This window comes from Piliocolobus tephrosceles, chromosome 6 (assembly GCF_002776525.5).
Source record: "Piliocolobus tephrosceles isolate RC106 chromosome 6, ASM277652v3, whole genome shotgun sequence".
In the NCBI taxonomy this organism is placed as follows: domain Eukaryota; kingdom Metazoa; phylum Chordata; class Mammalia; order Primates; family Cercopithecidae; genus Piliocolobus; species Piliocolobus tephrosceles.
This window is the reverse complement of record NC_045439.1, coordinates 4173929-4196654: the sequence shown is the minus strand read 5'-3', so window position 1 is coordinate 4196654 and position 22726 is coordinate 4173929. Positions and strand designations below refer to the sequence as shown.

Sequence of the window (22726 nt, the reverse complement as noted above, 5' to 3'; positions counted from 1 at the left end):
ATTTGCGTCACGTCCGCCCCGCCCGCTGCTACTTGTGGCTCTGCCGCTCTAGCCCCCGGCGGAGCCAGCTGCTGCTCTTCGGTGCTGGCCCAGGTGCCGGCCCCGTTGCCCAGGGAACGGGCTCCCGGCAGCCCCCGCGGCCCGGAGTCCATCCCCGCCTCCTCCGGCCCGGTGGGGCTGACGAGTCCGGAGGGGCTGCCGCGGGAGGTGAGTCCGGCGACGCCGCAGGCTGCCCCGACGCCCCCGACGCCTGGCCCCTAGCCCCGTCCTCCGCCTCCCCCGGGCCACTCTTCCCTTGCCTCAGCCCCGCAGGGTCTCCATGCCCGTCCGCCCTGTCTCCCTCGCCCGCGGTCTCGCCCGCGCGGAGTGGCGGACACTAAATGCCACAACATACGGAGCGCCTGGCTCGCCGGCCGCGGAAGCCGGCGGTCCGCAGCGGGGAGCAGGGGCCGCCCGCCCCTCCTCCGGCCTCCGCCGCGCGCCGCGTGCCCTCGGTCCCACCCTGTACCCCGGCTGCCGGGCTGGCCGCGGGCTGTGCTCCTTTGCCTTAGGATTGACGTCGCGTTCTGCCCCCAACTCGCAGCCCGCGTCCTTTACATCCGCCCACCGGCGCGTGGCCCCAGGCCTTGACACTCACCTTTCCCAACCCTATTTGAAGGCCTGGGAGGCAGAATAGGTAGTAAGGGTTAAAGAATGGGGTGTCCTGGAGTCAGACCCGGGCAGGTCACAGCGGCACCTTCCTCGCTCTGTGCTGGGGCAAGTGCCCTACCTCACGCCGCTCCGGTTTCATCACCAGTGGAATGGAGCTGAGAATAGTTTCTTCCTCTGGCTTGGTGAGAGGATTAAATGGGTCAGTGCATGTAAAGTTAAGAATGGTGCCTGCCGCTGTACATTTCAGTAAAGGGGAGCCTCTGCCGTCATTTGTGCTAGCCTGCCTTCTCGCCCTCTAGTCCGTTCTGATATGTCTCTGACTTCTCATGACTTTAGTTACTCCTTCTCTACTTCCATTTCTCTTCCCTGCACTTTTTTCTTCCTCTCTTTCTTATTGGGATTCAGGAATTTTATTCTGTTCTGTGACTTATGTTCCATTTGTTGGCAGAATGTGGAATACCAAACTGGGTGCATTCTTTTCTCATCTACTGGAGTGATCAGTTGCACTTGTTGACTGCCTCCTTGCAGCCAAGGTCTTGTAAACAGAGTTCTGGGAAATCCGCAAACGCAAATCGCGGGCATAGGTAGAATCTGGGAATGAAGCCACTGTAGCTGCTTGTGATCACCAGTGATTCCTGGTCTTTTAAGCTGCAGGACTTTGTGTTTTCTCACACCCAGCTATAATGTACCTTGATAAACCTCTCACCTTGTTTTTGTTGTTGTTGTTGTTAACCTGACTTACGTCCCATGTTGATTGTTATTTGGCCATCGTATGCCAGCCACTGTGCCAGGCTGGATCTAGGGATGCTGTGGTGAACCAGACAGACCCGGTCACTGCCTCAGGGAGATCATGGTCTGGCCTTTGAACTTTAAAAGAGAACTAAGTGCAGGTGTAGGGGACACACAAATTGACTGCCTTGGAAAACCAGTGGTGGGGAAGATGGAATGAGGATAACCCTCTTCTGAAGGAGTGACTAGAAAGTAGCTTTTGTTAGGCATCAGCTATATTATACCCACATGTCTTTTTCAATGGAATATTGGCATCTACTGGATTTTTTTTTCCAATTTTTTCTTAAAGAAGTTACACGTAAGTTTGGGGAGAATCTCTTTTCATACTAGCCTCTCTATGAATTGAACAAAATGGCTACTGGAACTTAGTAGGAAGAAAAGGAAGGAAACAGGCATCAGGCAGAGGCAGTTGATTGAACTTGGGAAGATGAGGAATAGATCAGGAAAGGGTTATAATAAAAAGCTTTGGTGTTAAACATGAAGAGATTTCTAGATTCAGTAATGCACAGAGAGCTCAGTAAAGTTAGAAGGGAGTAGTTAGAAGGGAGTAGTTGATGACTTTGTGAATTGCTAAGGTAGAAGGGAGCTGTTACTCAAGATGTATATTCAGTTTAAAATGAATGTATTCTTTGAACCTGGACATAAGAGTTCCACCGAATTTTTGCCACTATTTTATATATATATATATATATATATATTTTTTTTTTTTTTTTTTTTTTTTTTTTTTTGAGACGGAGTCTCGCTCTGTTGCCCGGGCTGGAGTGCAGTGGCCGGATCTCAGCTCACTGCAAGCTCCGCCTCCCGGGTTTACGCCATTCTCCTGCCTCAGCCTCCCCAGTAGCTGGGACTACAGGCGCCCGCCTCGTCGCCTGGCTAGCTTTTTGTATTTTTTTTTTTTAGTAGAGACGGGGTTTCACCATGTTAGCCAGGATGGTCTCGATCTCCTGACCTCGTGATCCACCCGTCTCGGCCTCCCAAAGTGCTGGGATTACAGGCTTGAGCCACCGCGCCCGGCCGCCACTATTTTATATTTAGGGCTGTCATACTTGGGTGAATCTAGCACAGTGCTTTGAGAGAGAGATTCATTCAACAAACATGTATTGAGCATTGATCGTACCATACTCTTTATTGGTCTTTTTAAGCACCACAAAGTACATAGACTAGAAGAACCTAGACAAAGATGACAAAGAGTCCATCGAAGGGGAGAGAAGACAGATAATGATGGTGCTGTGTGATAACTGCCGTCATGGAGTTCTATGAAAGTAGAGAAAGACCAACCAAATATCTGAGGGAATCTATGAAGGCTTCCTGGTGGAGGAGGACTAGTTCTTATAGGGTACATATGAGGGAATAGGGAAGAGGGGAAAGGGACTTCGTTCTGCAGAGACATATAGGTTGTGGTGTGTGCAGGGACTGTGATGGAAAGCTGATGGATGGACAAACAAAATGTGGCCTGTCCGTACAATAGAAGCCTGTTCAGCAACGAAAGGGAACGAAGTACTGATTTGTGCTACAACATGGAGGAACCTTGAGAACATTATGCTAAGTTAAAGCAACCAGACACAAAACACCACATAGTATATGATTCCATTTAAATGAAATGTCCAGAATAGGCAAGCTGTAGACAGAGAGGAGATCAGCGATTGCCCAGGGCTGGGAGAAGAAGCAAGTAGAGGGGTGATTGCTAAGGTAGGAAGTGCACAGTGTGTGGATGAAGAGTGGCCTGAGACGAAGTTAGATATAGACTGTTTTGTCATAATGTCTACTTTCCATGCTTGTGTTAGGCTTTAGCTTGTGACCATTGGGTAGCTGATGGGGATGGGAGCAAGGAAGTGACAAAATTTTGTCTAGAAGATAAATAATTGCCTCAGTCTCATTACATTCCTCCTTAAGAATTTAATACTTTAATAATTAATAGATGTCGTAGCCAGATTTCAAATGTAGATTCTACAATAGGGATACGAATTGTTGCTTCCTAGAGATTTTGGAGAGAATCCTTAAACCATTAGTGTAGTCAGAGCACTCTGATAACATGGTTATTGTACTGCTAAGTGGATGACTTAGACTCTATATTAGTCCTAGCTCCAGTTTTGAGAAATTGGCCATCAGGGTGGCAGTTGGGTGTTAGCAGTCAGCAGTGAAGGCTAGCTGCACCTTCCAGGGTTATGAGATTGATGGGGCTGGTGGGGAAAGGAAGCATAGTAACTTGAAGAATGCCATAGAGTGGTGTTTTGTATTTTTTTAACTGAAATATTCATGACTAAGGAAGCATTATTCATTATATTTTTATTTATTTATTTTTGAGATGGAATAGCACTCTGTTGCCCAGGCTGGAGTGTAATGGCACGATCTTGGTTCACTGCAGCCTCCACCTCCCAGGTTCAAGTGATTCTCCTGCCTTAGCCTCCCAAGTAGCTGGGATTATAGGTGTGTACCACCATACTCAGCTAATTTTTGTATTTTTTAGTAGAGATGGGTTTTGCCATGTTGGCCAGACTGGTCTTGAACTCCTGGCCTCAAGCGATCCTCCCACCTCGGCCTCCCAAAGTGCTGGGATTACAGGTGTGAGCCACTGTGCCTGGCCCAATTTTAAAGATTGGATTGAGACTATTGTTTTGCAGTAAGACCTGAAGTTAACAAATCTTTACCGAGCATCTACTCTGTGCCAAAGATATTATTAGATACTAGAAGTTACCTTGGTAAGCAAGAGAGAATTCATGTTGCTTACGTTCTCATAGAAGAGATGATTTTTAAATGGTTTAGCAAATAAAGCAGTTAAAGATTGTAATGAGAATTATGAAGCGTGTGTGATAGAGGAAAGAAGGGACAGTGGGTACTCTTAAGTGATCTGGTCAGAGAAGGCCTTTTTGTGGTGGTGATATTTAAGCTAGACCCCATGGTTGAGAAGAAGCCAGATAAATGAAGTGAGAAGATCATTCATTCTGCATAGAGGAAATAATGATGAAACCTGAGCAGGACAGAGTGGGTCAGTGGAGCTAGAACTTGGAGGACAAGTGGGGATGGGTAGAGAGGTGACGGGGAGCTGCAAAGGACTTAGACTACATGGGACATTTGGTTTTTATTCTTGGAGCACTGGGGAACAAGTGAGGAGTTTTGAGTAGAATGGGTAGTATGGTCTGATTTCTCTTTGAAGGAACTGATGTTTTCCTTTGTTTTTTGGGGGATAACAGCTTTATTGAGATATAATTTACATGCCACACAGTTCACACATTTGTATGCAATTCCATGGTTTTTACTGTATTCACAGCTATGCAACCATCACTACCTCAATTTTAGAACTTTCTCATCACCCTAAAAGGAAACTCCGTACCCTTCCTCAATACACCCTAACCCCTTCTTCTCCCAGCCCTGGGCAACCACTGCCCTACTCGCTGTCTACAGCTTGCCTATTCTGGACATTTCGTGTACATGGAATCATATACTATGTGGTGTTTTGTGTCTGGTTGCTTTCATTTAGCATAATGTTCTCAGGATTCCTCCATGTTGCAGCATGAATCAGTACTTCACGCCTTTTTATTGCTGAACAGGCTTCCATTGTGTGGATAGAACACATTTTGTTTATCTGTTCATCAGCTGATGGACAGTTAGGTTGTTTTGATATTTTGGCTATTATGAGTGGTGATATTATGAACATTTATCTACAAATTCTTTGTAGACGTGTTATCATTTCTATTGAGCATAAACTTAGGAATATAATTTCTGAGTCATATGGTAACTGACTGGTGGCTGCACCATTTTATTTTTCACCAGCAATGTATACAGTTTTCTCCACATCCTTGCTAACACATGTTCTGTGTTTTTTTAGTAGCCATCCTAGTGGGTGTGAAGTGGTATCTCCTTGTGGTTTTGATTTGCATTTCCCTAACGATTAATGATGCTGAGCGTATTTTCGTGTGCTTATTGGCTTTTTTTTTTTTTTTTTTGAGATGGAGTCTCGCTCTGTCGCCCAGGCTGGAGTGCAGTGGCCGGATCTCAGCTCACTGCAAGCTCCGCCTCCCGGGTTTACGCCATTCTCTTGCCTCAGCCTCCCAAGTAGCTGGGACTACAGGCGCCCGCCACCTCGCCCGGCTAGTTTTTTGTATTTTTTAGTAGAGACGGGGTTTCACCGTGTTAGCCAGGATGGTCTTGATCTCCTGACCTCGTGATCCGCCCGTCTCGGCCTCCCAAAGTGCTGGGATTACAGGCTTGAGCCATCGCGCCCGGCCTTTTTTTTTTTGAAATAGAGTGTTGCTCTGTCGCCGAGGCTGGAGTGCAGTGGCATGATCTTGGCTCACTACAACCTCCACCTCCTGGGTTCAAGTGATTCTCATTCCTTTGGCCTCCTGAGTAGCTGGGATTACAGACATGCACCACTATGCCAACCTAATTTTTGTGTTTTTAGTAGAGACAGGGTTTAACCATGTTGGCCATGCTGGTCTCGAACTCCCAACCTCAGGTGATCCACCTGCCTTGGCCTCCCAAAGTGCTGGGATGATAGATGTGAGCCACTGCGCCCAGCCTTACCGGGCATTGTTTGTCTTCTTCGGAGAAATGTTTCTTAGACCTTGCCCATTGTAAAATTGTCTTTTGTTGTTGTTTTGAGATGAAGTCTTGCTGTGTTGATCAGGCTGGTCTCAAATTCCTGGGTTCAAGCAATCTTCCCACCCAGCCTCCCAAGTAGCTGAGACTGTAGCCATATGACACTGCACCCAGCTTTGAAAATCGTCTTTTATTATTGAGTTTTAAGAGCTTTTTATATATGCTGGGTAAAAGCTCTTATCAGCTTTATAACCAGCAGATATTTTCTTCCATTTTGTGGGTTGTCTTTTTTTTTTTTTTTAATTTTAGTCAGTGTTGTGGATTAGATGTATTTTTACTTTCTTGATGGTGCCCGTTGGAATGCAAGCGCTTTTCATTTCAGTGAAGTCAAGCAGCTAATTTTGACGGCTGACTGAGCCTGGCTTCTAGGGGCAGGCGTGGAAGACCATGGCAGCAGTGTAGGCGAGGGATATGATAGCTTCTACTGTGGCATGGCCACAGAGTTGGTGAGGAGGCGCCAGGCTTGAGGGAGGCTTGGAGATAGGGCTGACGGACTGAGTTGAGAGCTTGTTGTACGGGTGAGGGAAACAGAGGAATTGAGGGTGAATACTAGGATTTCAGCTTGAACAACACTTTTGATTCAAAATGTGGTTATGCTGTTACCTGCCGGACAATTGTGACAGTTCTAGTACCCGCTGGAGCCTAGCAAGGGCAGCCGTGCGCTCCCTCTCTGGGTTCTGAAGTTGCTTTTGGTAGGATTATCACTGAGTGTGCCAAGGAGATGGCCAGGGATTCTGACCTTTTGTAATACCCACTAAGACTTCCTAAGCCACCACAAATAAACATATTATCGGAGTAGAATAGTGCACCTGCTCTGCAAATGCACTTTTGAGGTAAATCCCCTGACTCCATTCTAGCTAGACTGCAGTCTCAAAGCCCTTCCTGTGTAGAGACTGCGAGCTGTCAGTGGATAGCATCAAATCAAGCTGATGGATTCTTGAAAGTTAAATGTCATAATTTTGACAGAGCTACTATAAGGAAAATTATTTTTATTTTTTAAAAAATTTTTATTGATTGATTGATTGATTGTCTTGCTCTTTCGCCCAGGCTGAAGTGCAGTGGCTCGATCATGGCTCACTGCAGCCTCGAACTCCTAGGCTCAGTGGATCTTCCAGGTTCAGTCGATTCTCCGGACTCAACTGATTCTCGTGCCTCAGCCTCCTGAGTAGATGGGACTACAGGCATGCACCACCACACCTGGCTAATTTTTTTGTATTTTTTGTAGAGACAGAATTTCGTCATGTTCCCCAGGCTGGTGTCAAACCTCTGGGCTCGGCCCAGCACGGTGGCTCACGCCTATAATCCCAGCACTTTGGGAGGCCAAGGTGGGCAGATCACAAGGTCAGGAGATCGAGACCATCCTGGCTAACACAGTGAAACCCCGTCTCTACTAAAAAAAAAAATACAAAAATTAGCCGGGCATGGTGGCGGGCGCCTGTAGTCCCAGCTACCCAGGGGGCTGAGGCAGGAGAATGGCTTGAACCCTGGAGGCGGAGCTTGCAGTGAGCTGAGATCGCACCACTACACTCCAGCCTGGGCGACAGAGCGAGACTCCGTCTCAAAAATAAACAAACAAACCAACCCCTGGGCTCAAGTGATCTGCCCACCTCAGCCTCCCAAAGTACTGGGATTACAGATGTGAGCCACTGTGCCTGGCTGAGGAATAACTTTTTTTTTGAGACGGAGTTTCGTTCTTGTTGCCCAGACTGGAGTGCAATGGTGCAATCTCGGTTCAGTGGAACCTCTGCCTTCTGGGTTCAAGCGTTTCTCCTGCCTCAGCCTCCTGAGAAGCTGGGATTACAGGCACCTGCCACCACGCCCAACTAATTTTTGTGTTTTAGTAGAGACAGGGTTTCACCAAGTTGGTCATGCTGGTCTCAAACTCCTGACCTCAGATGATCCACCTACTTCGGCCTCCCAAAGTGCTGGGATTACAGGCATGAACCACCACGCCCGGCCGGTAATGAGATTTTTAAAGGAGGAAATAACATTAGGCAATACTTATTGGTGAAAAGCTCAGCACTTCCGCTTTCTTGCTAGGAGATCTCATCAGCTAAAGCAGATACGAAAGTGCCTTCTAGAGATGGGAGTAGAAGGTGTGAAGGCCAGGACGTGAGAGGTCACGCCTGTTGTAATTAGAAGCAGTTCAGTGTGGCTGGAGGACAGATGAGGGATCCTGGGGTGGCAGAGGCCAGATGACCAAGGTTCTTGTAAGCCAGCGACACTTGGGCTTTAGCAGGAGGAGGATGGGGACCACTGCAGAGTGTTAAGCAAGGGAGTGATGACATCAGCTTTGCACATCAGGAAAATCCCTCTGTTTGCCATGTGGATGGGGGAAGGGAGAGGCGGGCAGATAGCTGGGCACCAGAGAGAGCTGTAGGTGAGAGGCAGTGGTGGCCCGAGTTAGGGGTGACACACTGGAGTGTGTGGGAGATGTACCGAATGGAGAACTGGGGACATGGAGAGGAGAGGAGGAGGGATCGGGGATGATGCCCCTTTTCTGGCTTGGACAGCATGGCCCAAGCAGCTGGTAGAAGATACAAGATAGGTAAGAGTTTTTGACATTGTTCATTTACTCTGTGTTTATAGCTAGGATGTATGTTTTACTAATCCCATTTCAGATGGTAAATGGAGATCTAGAGAGGTTAAACAATTTTTCCAGGGTTCCTCAGGTAATTTTAGGAGTACTAGGATTTGAACTCAGGTCTTTTTCACTTCAGTAGCATTAGCCACTCATTGTACAGTTCTTCCCTGGTGGAAAGAGGGTCAGTTCTGTGGCTGTAGGTCTGAGACCTGGGGGTTGGGTGGGGTGGAACATGGACTTGGATGAAAATTGGATAAGGAGGAGGAGCAGAAAGTCTTAGCAGAAATGTTTGTTGAGTCTGCATTGTTTTCCCCAAATCTAGCACAGGATGGTGACACAGTGGCTCTATGCCTCTTCCTCAGCCCGTCCTAGACACTCTTTCTGCCAGGAGGACAGTTTTGCTGGGAACTGGCCTCAGCCTGCTCCTCCTATCTGAATGGTGGGTGAATGACAGGCAAGCCTGGTGCTAAGCCCATCCAGAGGCCCCCAGATAGGGAGATAGCTTGGATTCTCTTGTGCCCGCTGGGGCCTTCCTGGGCAACTGGCCCCCAGACGTGGCTGTCCTGACTCATCCGGGTGCCATGGCTTATGGGCCTCTAGAAGTCCTTTGGAAAAGCGTGTGTGAGGCATAAATTGATATGAACATTCTTCAAGGCAGTTTGGCAATACATATTTTTTTTAATTCAACATTTTCACCTCCTGAAGTGTACTCCAAGAATATGCTTGAATATATGTCTGTTGTTTATGATGGTGAAATTAAAATCTTTTGGTTGAGAAAATTTTGGTTTATCCATACAGTGTGTCCTCTGCAGTTTTTCTGTGTAGTATAGTCACTAAAAATCACATTCTAGGGGAATGTTTAATGACATGGAGGATACTTAGGATTTATTAAGTGAAAAAGTCTGTGAGTGTTCATATATGTTTTTATATATGTGTATGTAGCTATCTATGTATATGGCATATCTCAGTATGATGAGATTGTGACTTTTCTTTACTTCTTTGTCCTTTTATTTTGAGACAGGGTCTCACTCTGTCACCTAGGCTGAAGTACAGTGGTGTAATGAGCTCACTGCAACCTTGATCTCCTGGGCTCAAGCGATTCTCTGTGCACCACCATACCTAGCTAATTTTTGTATTTTTTGTAGAGTCAGGATCTTGCTATGTTTCCCAGGCTGGTCTCAAATTTCTGGCTTCAAGTGATCTACCCATCTTGGCCTCCCAAAGTGCTGGCATTATTACAGGTGTGACCCACCGCACCCAGCCTTCTCTCCTCTCCTCTCCTCTCTTCTTTTCTTTTTTTTTGAGACGGAGTTTCATTCTTGTTGCCCAGGCTGGAGTGCAGTGGCACGATCTCGGCTCACCGCAAACTCAGTCTTCTGGATTCAAGCGATTCTCCTGCCTCAGCCTCCCGAGTAGCTGGGATTACAGGCATGTGCCACCGTGCCCGGCTGATTTTGTATTTTTAGTAGAGATGGGGTTTCTCCTTATTGGTCAGGCTGGTCTTGAACTCTCAGCCTCAGGTGATCTGCCCCCCTCGGCCTCCCAAAGTGCTGGGGTTCACAGGTGTGAGCCACCGTGCCTGGCCTTCTTTGTACTTTTCTGTATTAACAAATTTTTGAGACTGGGCATGGTGGTTCACACCTGTAATTCCAGCAAGGCTGAGCTTGGTGGCTCAAGCCTATAATCCCAGCACTTTGGGAGGCCAAGGTGGGCGGATCACCTGAGGTCAGGAGTTCAGGACCAGTATGATCAACATGGTGAAACCCTGTCTCTACTAAAAATACAAAAATTAGCCAGGCATAGTGGCGGGTACCTGTAATCCCAGCTACTTGGGAGGCTGAGGCACCAGAATCGCTTGAACCTGGGAGGCGGAGGTTGCAGTGAGCCAAGATCATGCTACTGCACTCCAGCCTGGGCGACAGAATGAGTCTCAGAAAAAAAAAAAAGCAAATTTTTGATAGTGAGCATTTATAACTGTTATAAAAAGTTAAATAAATTATGGCATATCAATGTGTATAAGTATGTATGTCTGCACTCTTTAAGGAAACAAAGCCTTTACTATTTCTGTGCCTTGGAAAGAAGAATGAGAAATTTCCACACCCATGAAGTGGAGAAACATTCATGTCTAATGTTTGGGGATTGCAGGAAAAGAAAAATGGAAGTAACTATGATGCCTACTTCTTGGTCTTTTTTTTGTCTCTCTCTCTTTTTGGTGAGGATTTAATGGGTTCATGTGCTAAGAACAGTTTGTATTAAGTGCGGACAGTTTTCAACTTACAAGGTTTCAACTTACTATTTTTTGACTTTAAGATTGAACGAAAACAATACCATTCAGTAGAAACCATATTTCAGGTAACCATACAACCATTCTGTTTTTCACTTTCAATATGTTATTAAATAAATTACATGAGATATTCAACACTTTATGATAAAATAGGCTTTGGTTAGGTGATTTTGCCCAGCTCTAGGTTACCGTAAGTATTCTAATCTCACATTTAAGTTAGGCTAGGCTAAACTAAGATGTTTGGCAGGTTAGGTGCATGAAATGTATTTTTACTTATATTTTCAGCTTAGGATGGTTTTATTGGGACGTAACCCCATTGTAAGTTGAGAAGCATCTGTAAAAACATGAGCTATTCCCATTATTATTACTGCAAAAGAGGTTGGATTGGGTTCGTAAGTATCACAGAGGAATGCAATTATTATTATTATTTATTTACCTTTAAGAAAGTTCTCATACATGGATATATTCTGTCTTCCTACTTCACTGTATTGGCTATTGTGACTATCAGATGAAATATAGGAATCTAAGGCCGGGCGCAGTGGCTCACACCTGTAATCCCAGCACTTTGGGAAGCTCCAGTGGGCAGATCATGGCGTCAGGAGTTTGAGACCAGCCTGGCGAATGTGGTGAAATCCCCATCTCTACTAAAAAATACAAAAATTAGCCGGGCGTGGTGGCACATGCCTGTAGTCCCAGCTACTTGGGAGACTGAGGCAGAAGAATTGCTTGAACCCAGGAGGCGGATGTTGCAGTGAGCCAAGATCAAGATCGTGCCACTGCACTCCAGCCTGGGAAACAGAGCAAGACTCCGTCTCAAAAAAAAAAAAAAAGGAAATAGAATCTGAAAATGCTTGGAAAACTGGATATGCTATACAGATTTAGGGAATTATTATTCCAGCATTGAATTGGGGTCAAATTGAAGAAAAGATGATGTTTTGCTGCTCTTTCACATTCGTGTTTTAGAATTTTATATTTAATATTTTTTCTTTTGCTCTACACTTTCAGAGAAACTTCTCTAGTAATGAACTATAGAAATGATCCCAGAAAGCACAGCCTTTATTCTTCCGTTCTTGTCACTCATTCCTTCCTTGAAAATTTTCCTTTTATTTATTTATTCATTTAAGAGACAGTGTCTCACTCTGTCACTCAGGCTAGAGTGCAGTGACACAGTCATAGCTCACTGCAGCCTCAAATTCCTAGGCTCCAGTGATCTTCCTGGCTGAGCACAGTGGCTCAGACCTGTAATCCCAGCACTTGGGGAAGCCAAGGAGGAAGGATCACTTGAGCCCAGGAGTTGGAGACCAGCCTAGGCAACATAGTGAAACCCTCTTTTATAAAATGAAATATTTGTTTTAAAAACGTGATCTTCCCACCTCAGCCTCATGAGTAGTTAGGACTAAAGGCATGCAGCACCATGCCTGACTGATTTTTAAAAATATTTTTTGTTGAGGTGGGAGTCTTGCTATGTTGCCCAGGCTGCTTGTGAACTCCTGGTCTGAAGCAGTTCGCCCACCTTGGCCCCCTAAAGCACTAGGATTACAGGCATAAGCCACTGTTCCTGGGCAAAATTTTCCTATTTCATCATTAATTCATTTATTCAACAAATACTTGCTGAATGCCTGTGATGTGCTTAGCCCTTTTCTCTGTGTGGGGGAAGGAAGGCAGATATGGGCTCTGCTATTATGAGCCTTACAGATTAGTGTGGGTGTGTCGGGGTGGCAGGCAGGCAGATACCCAGTCAGAGAAAAGAAAGGAGATGTGTGGATAGGCTGGGCATGGGACTATGGGCACCCTGTAGTCCAAGCACGTTGGGAGGCTGAGACGAGAGGATCCCTTGAGCCCAGGAGCTTGAGGCTGTAGTGAGCAATGATTGAGACCAGCCTGGGCAACATAGCAAGACCTCATCTCTACAAAAAAAGTTAAAGAATTAACCAGGCGCGGTGGTATATTCCTGTAGTCCCAGCTACATGGGAGGTGGAGGCAGGAGGTTCCCTTGAGCCCAGGAGTTTGAGGCTTCAGTGAGCCATTATCTTGCTACTCCTTTCCAGCTTGGGTCACAGCGAGACTGTGTCTCAAAAAAAAAAAAAAAAAAGAAGAAGAAGAAGAAGAAGAAGAAGAAAGGGACTGTGTAGAGAAAGTAAAACAGGAGGAGGTGACAGAGAGAGAACTCAGTGGAGGGAGGAGCAGTCAAGTATGGCTCATGAAAGAGGGCACAGTTGAGAAGGAGGAAAAACTCAGTAGAAACAGAACATTCCAAGTGGACGGAACAGCCAATGCAGGGGCCCTGGGGTAAGAATGAGCTGGATGAATTTGATCAGAAGAGGGACGGGAAGTTGGTCAGTCCACTATGTAGAAATAGAAAACCCACAGTTCAGAGAGACCATAAATCCATGATGCAAGAAGTTTCTATGAGAGAAGCTTGGGAGTCTCCTTAGAACCTGAAGAGCTAAAATATCCCTCCAGGTGTAATCAGGTACAGAGCATCTGCCTGGGCTGTTACAGCCTGCCTGTCAGAGCTGTGACTGTGGTGTTGGTAAGAGCCTAGGACTGCAGGGAAAAGACCGAGAGTCGAGTCTCGGCTGTTTGATCTTGAGTGAGGCTCATGACCCTCTGGCCCTCAGTCCCTTCTTCTAAAAGTTGGGGATGTTGCTACCTGCCTTATAAGGTAGGGTGAGGATTAAAAGAGTGAGTGAGCACTTTGTGAAAGATGGCGTGCACGGAAGGGTTGCATATCTTTAGTAAGGGAAGCTTTGAAGCCAAAGTGCTAAGTGGGTGGGTCTCCATGTGGAACAGAGTGAGGTGCTGTGTGGCTGGACTCTGAGCGCTGAGGTGGCTGTGGGCATCTAGCCAGGCCAGGGCGCCTGTTCTTCACTATCTCATTAACACAGCCAGCATATCTGTGTCTGAGATTGGCCCACTGTTCTCCTGCTAGAGTGTCTTTCCTGTTTCTCTTTTCCATATCCTGTCCAACCTGGTGGGCGTCATAGTTCAGGATGTGTTCGGTGAAGCCATGTCTACATTCACTCTAGTGCCCACTGATCTCTCTCTCTTCTCATGGAGACCCACAAATTATCACCTCATTACTTGTGGATTTGTGTCTTTTCACTGTTTCATCTGCCTCCCCGTCTAGATCATAGGGTACTCGGGAGTAAGAACTGTTTTGTTTTTTGTATTCTTGCCACCTCTCCATGGCATTCACTGCAACATAAATCATAGAGGTCAGAACATACTGAAGTGCATTTTGAGTTCAAATGCTCAAAAGTGATCTTCATGACACCTGTTTACTTTCTCTATTTACTTAAACTCCAGCTATAATGTTTACCTGCCTAAAAGTTCCATGTTCCCATTATTAAACATACTTCTTTTTGACATGACTAGGCATTGAAAGGATTGTAATGCTTTGTTCTGTAGCCCCCAGGTTTCCCTAGATGACAAATAAACATTCCTTTTCCTGCGTGAAGATCGTCTGTGGAAACCTTGGCCATGGCATCGATATCAGAGCCTGTTACATTCAGAGAGTTCTGCCCGTTATACTATCTCCTCAATGCCATTCCGACAAAGATCCAGAAGGGTTTCCGCTCTATCGTGGTCTATCTCACGGCCCTGGACACCAACGGGGACTATATCGCAGTGGGCAGCAGCATCAGCATGCTCTATCTGTACTGCCGGCACCTCAACCAGATGAGGAAGTACAACTTCGAGGTGAGCCTTGCTTTGCTTTTCACCCGAGGAGGCACGAGCCATAGCTGACGCTTAACATGCTTGTGTTCTAGGATGAGATAATTTACTTCTGATTTGCCAGAATATGGCCATAATATCTCACTCAAACAATACTTTAAAACCATCTTTAGCTGAAGTGGAATATAACTAAAAACATTGGTGTTTTTAACTTTTTCCTGCCTCCAAAAATCTAACATCGCTTTATTTGTTTATTTGAGACAGAGTCTCGCTCCGTTGTCCGGCCTAGAGTGCAGTGGGACAGTCACAGCTCATTGTAGCCTCAAACTCCTGGGCTCAAGTGATCCTTTTGCTTCAACTTCCTGAGTAGCTAGGACCTCAGGGATGACTGCCACAGCCAGCTGATTTTTGTTTTGTTTTGTCTGTAGAGACATGGTTTCACTATGTTGCCCAGGCTGGTCTTGAACTCCTCGGCTCAAGCAGTCCTCCTGCCTTGGCCTCCCAAAATGCTCGGGTTACAGGTATGAGCCACCACACCTGGCCTAACATCACTGTAAAAGAGAACATCACTTGAGGTCAGGAGTTCAAGACCAGCCTTGACCAATATGGTGAAACCCCATCTCTACTAAAAATACAAAAATTAGCTGGGTGTGGTGGCGGGCACCTGTAGTCCCAGCTACTCAGGAGGCTGAGACAGGAGAATTGCTTGAACCTGGGAGGTGGAGGTTGCAGTGAGCTGAGATTGCACCACTGCACTCCAGCCTGAGTGACAGAGTGAGACTCCATCTTAAAGAGAGAACATTTTAGTATTTAAAACTTACTATAACACTATGAAAGCAGACATTTTTTTTTCCTGAGTGTTTACAGGAGCAGGCACATGCCTGTTTTTCAAAGTTTTGAATAATCTCTAGTTCTTCTCTTGAAATTATTATGAGAAAAGTATTTATATGAATATTGGCTCATTGCCAGAATATGCACCTCGTAGCTGAGGTCTCTTCTGTAGCACTGGGATCCTGACCAATCTGTTTCTGCAGTGCTGTGGACTCAGACATTTCTGTGTATTGTAGATATTGGTGGAGATGTTATTTGACCGTGTTGTGGCTGGCACCAACTATTGGTGAACTGTAATGGAATTCACCTGTTCAGTCAATATCTGTAGTTCATTGAGTACATCACTTTTGTGAGAGACTCAAAGTTGACTGAGTTCTGGCTTCTACCACATGGGACTCTATTCTGTCTGTGGTTAGGGGGCTTTTATGGACCAAGATACAGCTTTTGTGTCTAAGAGAAATGTTTACAGATACTTGTGTTTTAATCAATATTCAATATATTAAAGTTTTAAAACTTAACTAACTTAAGCCTCTGTGCTCATTTTAAAATAATAAAAATGGTTGGTACACGTACAGCCCTTTCTATGTGTCAGACATTATTCTTTAAAAATATTTTTTAAATTTTTTTAAAAAATTATTTTTTCCTTCTCACTGTGTTTCTTGGACATATATTAACTCATTTTATCCTCACAAAAACTCTCTGAGGCAGATGTTGTTATTATCTTGCTCATTTACTAAGCAGACAGCTGGTGGAGAGAGGGTAGGTGACTCGCCTGAGGTTGGCTGGTAGTAAATGGCAGCACCGTCATGTGAACTTGGGCAGACTGTCTCTAGGGTCTGTATTAATTTTTGGGATTTTTTTTGTTTTTTGTTTTTTGAGACAGAGTTTCACTCTTGTTGCCCACGCTGGAGTGCAATGGCATGATCTCGGCTCACTGCAACTTCCACCTCCGAGGTTCGAGTGATTTTCCTGCCTCAGCCTCCAGAACAGCTGGGATTACAGGCAGCCGCTATCACACCGAGCTAATTTTTGTATTTTTAGTAGAGACGGTGTTTCACCATGTTGGCCAGGCTGGTCTCGAACTCCTGACGTCAGGTGATCCATCTGCCTCAGCCTCCCAGAGTGCTACGATTACAGGCGTGAGCCACCACACCTGGCCGTGTATTAATATTTTTTGTATAAAAATTAGAACTACTGCTATTTCTTCTCTTTGAGTAATAGCTCACGGATTTGACCAAATTCCTCAAACATTTAAAACCATTACATAATCTTTCAAACTGTAGTTATGAATTTAATATGTCTGAAATCTCTCAAATGCTTCAAACACTTATAAGGAAGATTTGTGAATCCAGCAATGAATCCCAACAAGATAAATCAAAGAAATCCATGCACAGTGGCATCATAGTCAAACTGCTAAATATAAAAATCTTAAAAATAGCCAGAGAAAAATGACATATTACCTGTAGAGGAACAATGATTTAAATGACTGTGGATTTCTCATCAGAAGCTGTATTAGCCCATTCTCACGCTGCTGTGAAGAAATACCCAAGCCTGTATAATTTATAAAGGAAAGAGGTTTTATTTACTCACAGTTGCACATGGCTGGGGAGGCCTCAGGAAACGTACAGTCATGGTGGAAGGCACCTCTTCACAGGGCTCACTGTCATGAGAACAGGATGGGGGAAACCGTACCCGTTATTCAGTTACCTCTACCTGGTCCCTCCTACGACATGTGGGGGTTATGGGAACTACAGTTCAAGATGAAATTTGGGTGAGGACACAGCCAAACCGTATCAGAAACCATGGAAGCTGGAAGACAGTAGCATTTTTTTGGTTTTTTGTTTTTGTTTTGTTTTGAGATGGCGTCTCACTCTGTTGCCCAAGCTGGAGTGCAGTGGTGTGATCTCGGCTTACTGCAACCTCCACCTCCCGAGTTCAAGCAATTCTCATGCCTCAGTCTCCCGAGTAGCTGGGAATACAAGCGCCCGCCACCACACCTGGCTAATTTTTTTGTATTTTTAGTAGAGAGGGGGTTTCACCTTGTTCGCCAGGATTGTCTCGATCTCCTAACCTCATGATCCACCTGCCTCTGCCTCCCAAAGTGCTGGGATTACAGGCATGAGCCACCGCGTCTGGCTTTTTTTTGTTTGTTTGTTTTTGGAAGAGTTTCACTCTTGTTGCCCAGGCTGGAATGCAGTGACACGATGTCGGCTCACTGCACCCTCTGCCTCCTGGGTTGAAACAATTCTCCTGCCTCACCCTCCGTAGTAGCTGGGATTACAGGCACATGCCACTATGCTCAGCTAATTTTTCTAGTTTTAGTAGAGACGGGGTTTCACCGTGTTTTCCAGGCTGGTCTCAAACTCCTGATGTCAGGTGATCCACTCCCCTCGGCCTCCCAAGATGCTGGGGTTACAGCTATGAGCCATCGTGCCCAGCCGATAGTAGCACATTTTTAAAGTGCTGAGAGGCCGGGCATGGTGGCTCACACCTGCAATTCCAGAACTTTGGGAGGCTGAGGCGGGTGGATCACTTGAGGTCGGGAGTTCGAGACCAACCTGGCCAACATGGTGAGAGCCCCATCTCTACTAAAAATACAAAAATTAGCTGGGTGTGGTGGCTCATGCCTGTAATCCCAGCTACTCAGAAGGCTGAGGCATGAGAATCGCTTGAATCCGGGAGGCAGAGGCTGCAGTGAGCTAAGATCATGCCACTGCACTCCAGCCTGGGCGACAGAGTGAGACTCCGTCTGAAAAATAAAATAAAGTTCTGAGAGAATTGTCAACCCAGGATTCTTTACTCAGTGAAAATACCTATCAAGAAAGAAGATGAAATGAAAGTATTATCAGATGAAGGAAAACTTAAGAGGGTTCGTTGCCAGCCGACCTGCTCTAAAGTCATTGCTAAATGAAGTTCTTTAGACAGAAGGGAACTTTGTACGTCAAGAATGAAGAATAGTAAATACCTGGGGAATAAATACAATAGATGATTTTTCCCCTATTGAGTTCGTTAAAATATATTTGACAGTTGAAAACAAAAATTATAACTGATCAAGTTTTAACAGTTGTAGATACAGTAATATTTAAGACAAGTACAGCATAAGTAAGGGAGAGTAAGGTACCCTATACATTTGTACATTCTTCTTGAAGAGGTACAATGTTGATTCTAAGTAGATTTTGAAAAATGACGTATATATGTATTGTAATCCCTAGAGCAGCTACTCTACGATGAGGTAGATATGTCAAAATGAAATTTCGAAAAACGTTGAAACAACTCACAGGAGAGCAGGAAAGGGGAAACAGGAAGGTAAAACAGAAAGAACAGACAAAACAAATAAAATGATAACCTAAATCCAAATATACCAATAGTTACATTAAATACAAATGATCTAAATACGCCTATTAAAAGACAGAAATTGTCAGGATGGGTATAAAATAATGAACCAACTGTATGTTGTCTGTAAGAAATTCAATTCAGATATAATGATACAGGTAGGCTGAAAGTAAAAAGATGGAAGAAGATACCTCATGTTAACACTAATCAATGGAAAGTTGGAGTGGCAGCCTGGCACAGTGGCTCATGCCTGTAATACCAGCACTTTGGGAAGCTGAGGCGGGTGGATCGTGTGACATCAAGAGTTCGAGACCAGCCTGGCCAACATGGTGAAACGCCACCTCTACTCAAAATACAAAAATTAGCCAGGCATGGTGGCAGACTCCTGTAATCCCAGCTACTCAGGAGGCTGAGGCGGAGAATTGCTTGAACCCGGGAGGCAGAGGTTGCAGTGAGCCAAGATCGTGCCATTGCACTCCAGCCTGGGCAATAAGAGTGAAACTCGGTTTCAAAAAAAAAAGAAACAAAGTTGAAGTAGCTGTATTAATATCAAGGTTTTCTTCTGTGCAAAGAAATAACCAGGGATAAAAAAGACATTACATAATAACAGGTTAGTTCACAAAGAAGGCACAGCCATCCTACCTGTATTATGTCCCTTAGCAACAGAGCTTCACACAATACATGAAGCAGAAATGGACACATCTGCAACTACATGTGGAGACTTCAATGTTTCTCTCTCAATAATAGAAGTAGTAGACAGAAAACCAACAGGATACAGAAGAACTGAGCAACACCATCAGCCAGCTGGGTCTAATTCACATTTGTAGAACACTCTGCCCAACAGCAGCTGAATATACATTCTTTCCAAGTGCACATGGAACATTCATCATCATGGACCCTGTCCTGAGTTAGAAAACATACCTCAACACAGTTAGACTAGGCTTTCCAGGCCCTTGTGTTTTACTTTGTTTTTTCATGTTTTTATTAAAATATAATTTACACAAAGTTTACATTTCTTTTTTTTTTTTTTGAGACGGAGTTTTGCTCTTGTTGCCCAGGCTGGAGTGCAATGGCACGATCTCGGCTCACCGCAACCTCTACCCGCCGGGTACAAGTGACTCTCCTGCCTCAGCCTCCCAAGTAGCGGGATTACAGGCGCCTGCCACCACGCCCGGCTAATTTTTTGTATTTTTAGTAGAGATGGGGTTTCACCATGTTGGCCAGGCTGGTCTCAAACACCAGACCTCAGGTGATCCACTCACCTCGGCCTCCCAAAGTGCTGGGATTACAGGCGTGAGCCACTGTGCCCAGCCTGCAAATCTTAATTGTACAATGTGATAAATTTATATGTGTATGCCTGTTTAATCACCCAGTTCAAGATACAGAACATTTCCAGCGCCCCAGAAGATTCTCTTGTGCTACCTCCCAATCATTAACCCTCCCCAAGGTAACTGTTCTGACTTCTAACACAGAGTGGTTTTGACTTCTACAGAGTAGTTTTGCTAGCTCCTTGGGTTTTAATTCAATATTAAATAACCTCTGGCAGTAAGGTTTATATGCTTTAGTGGAATTTGTACTCCTTACTCAGGTTGCAGTTACAACCCAGTTTTTTGTAAAGCACATGTGTCTCATTGATCACCATTATATTGTCCTTTTTTTTTTGGAGGCAGAGTCTCACTCTGTCACCCAGGCTGGAGTGCAGTGGAGTGATCTTGGCTCACTACAGTCGCCACCTCCTGGGTTCAAATGATTCTCCTGCCTCAGCCTCCTGAGTAGCTGGAATTACAGGCGTCTGCCACCATGCCCGGCTAATTTTTGTATTTTTAGTAGAGATAGGGTTTTACCATGTTGGCCAGGCTGGATTCAAACTTGTGATCTCAAGTGATCCACCCGCCTCAGTGTCCTAAAGTGCTGGGATTACAGGCGTGAGTCACTGCTCCCAGCCCCATATTGTCTTTTAGAAAAACTGTATAACTATTTAAATATTTTCAGCCACCAAATTAAAAAGAAAATACTAAAGTTGAAGTTTATTGTTCCCCAGAATGAAACTACAAATTACATCTGATGGCCATTTTCACAGTTTAACCAATAATTAGTTTTCTATTTATCATACTATCCTTGTTTTGTTTTCCAGTAACAGAATACCTAAGAATGGTAGTTGTTCTTTTTTTTTTTTTTTTTTTTTGAGATGGAGTTTCACTCTTGTTGCTTAGGCTGGAGTGCAATGGCGCACCCTCGGCTCACCGCAACCTCCGCCTCCTGGATTCAAGTGATTCTCCTGCCTCAGTCTCCTGAGTAGCTGAGATTACAGGCATGCGCCACCATGCCCAGATAATTTTGTATTTTTAGTAGAGACAGGGTTTCTCCATGTTGGCCCTGCTGGTCTCAAACTTCTGACTCCAAGTGAGCCACCTGCCTCGGCCTTCCAAAGTGCAGGGATTACAGGCATAAACCACTGCATCCGGCCAGTAGTTTTTTTTTTTTTTTTTTTTTTATTACTTTTTATTTTTTTAAAGAGGTTTATTTGGCCCACAGTTCTATAGCTGGAAAGTCCAAGATTGGGCAGCTGCATCTGGTGGGGACCTCATGCTGCTTCAACTCATGGTGGGAATTGGAAGGGGACCAGGTGTGTATCAAGAGATCACATGGTAGGCCGGGCATGATGGCTCAGGCCTATAATCCCAGCACTTTGGGAGGCCGAGACAGGCGGATCATGAGGTCAGGAATTTGAGACCAGCCTGGACAACATGGTGAAACCCCATCTCTACTAAAAATAGAAAAATTAGCCAGGTATGGTGGCCTGCGCCTGTAATCCCAGCTACTTAGGAGGCTGAGGCTGGAGAATCGCTTGAACCCAGGAGGCGGAGGTTGCAGTGAGCCGAGATTGCGCCACTGCACTCCAGCCTGGGTAACAGAGCAAGACTCCGTCTCAAAAAAAAAAAAAGATCACATGGCAAGAGAGGAAGCAAGACGGGAACCAAGGATGCCAGACTCGTTTTCTTTTCCTTTCCTTTTTTTTTTTTTTTTGAGACAGTTTTACTCTTGTTGCCCTGACTGGAGTGCAATGGTGCATCTCGGCTCACTGCAACCTCTGCCTCCTGGGTTCCAGCAATTCTCCTGCCTCAGCCTTCTGAGTGGATGGGATTACAGGTGTGCGCCACCACCTCTGGCTAATTTTTGTAGTTTTAGTAGAGACAGGGTTTCACCGTGTTGGCCAGGCTGGTCTCAAACTCCTGACCTCAGGTGATCGCCTGCCTCAGCTTCCTGAAGTGCTGGGATTACAGGCATGAGCCACTGCACCTGGCTCTTTTTCTTTTAGTATGGAGTGCTTCACAAATTTGTGTGCCATCCTTGTGCAAGGAAGCCAGACTCTTTTTAACCACCTGCTGTCTTGGAAACTAATCTAGTCCTTGGAGAGTGAGTACTCATTCACCCACGAGGAGGGCATTAATCTATTCATGAGGGATCTATCCCCATGGCCCAAACACCTTTCACTAGGCCCCACCTCCCAGCACTGCCACTTTGGGGATCAAACTTCAACATAAATTTTGGCAAGGACAGACCACATCTAAACCATAGCAGATATGGTGAGTCGCATGAGCTCTGAAGGAATGTGATGTGGTGGAACAGCATCCACAGGCTCTACCAGAGATTGAGGGAAGCTGCTACAAATGACTGGATCCAGCAACATAGAAGGGGACTCTGGGAGAATCCCATGTAAAGATTTTAGCTAGTCCAGACATGGTGGCACACACCTGTAATCCCAGCACTTTGGGAGGCCGAGGCAGACAGACAGCTTGAGCTCAGGAGTTCGAGACTAGCCTTGGCAATACAGCAAGACCCCCATCTCTATGAAAGAATACAAAAATTATTCAGGTGTGATGGCGTGCACCTGTAGTCCCAGCTACTCAGGAGACTGAGGTGGGAGGATCACTTGAGCCCAGGAGGTCGAGATCGTAGTAAGCTGAGATCAAGCC

The 22726-nt window shown here is 45.4% G+C and overlaps 1 protein-coding gene and 1 pseudogene across 2 annotated transcripts in view; one reads left to right on the top strand and one right to left on the bottom strand.

The window, feature by feature from the left end:
* Position 1: 1 nt before the first annotated feature.
* Positions 2–22726, top strand: part of TECPR2 (tectonin beta-propeller repeat containing 2) — a 102277-nt gene continuing 79552 nt past the window's right edge. Inside the window, exons 1-2 of one of the 2 annotated variants that reach the window (XM_026455238.1) lie at positions 2–207; positions 14319–14609. In XM_026455238.1, the coding sequence (XP_026311023.1) occupies positions 14391–14609 (219 nt within the window). In that variant the 5' untranslated portion in view covers positions 2–207; positions 14319–14390. Of the gene's footprint in view, positions 208–7959; positions 8588–14318; positions 14610–22726 lie in introns of those variants that run through there. The other variant, XM_026455239.2, reaches the window with a different exon arrangement.
* On the bottom strand, positions 11883–11964 carry LOC111538387 (annotated as a pseudogene).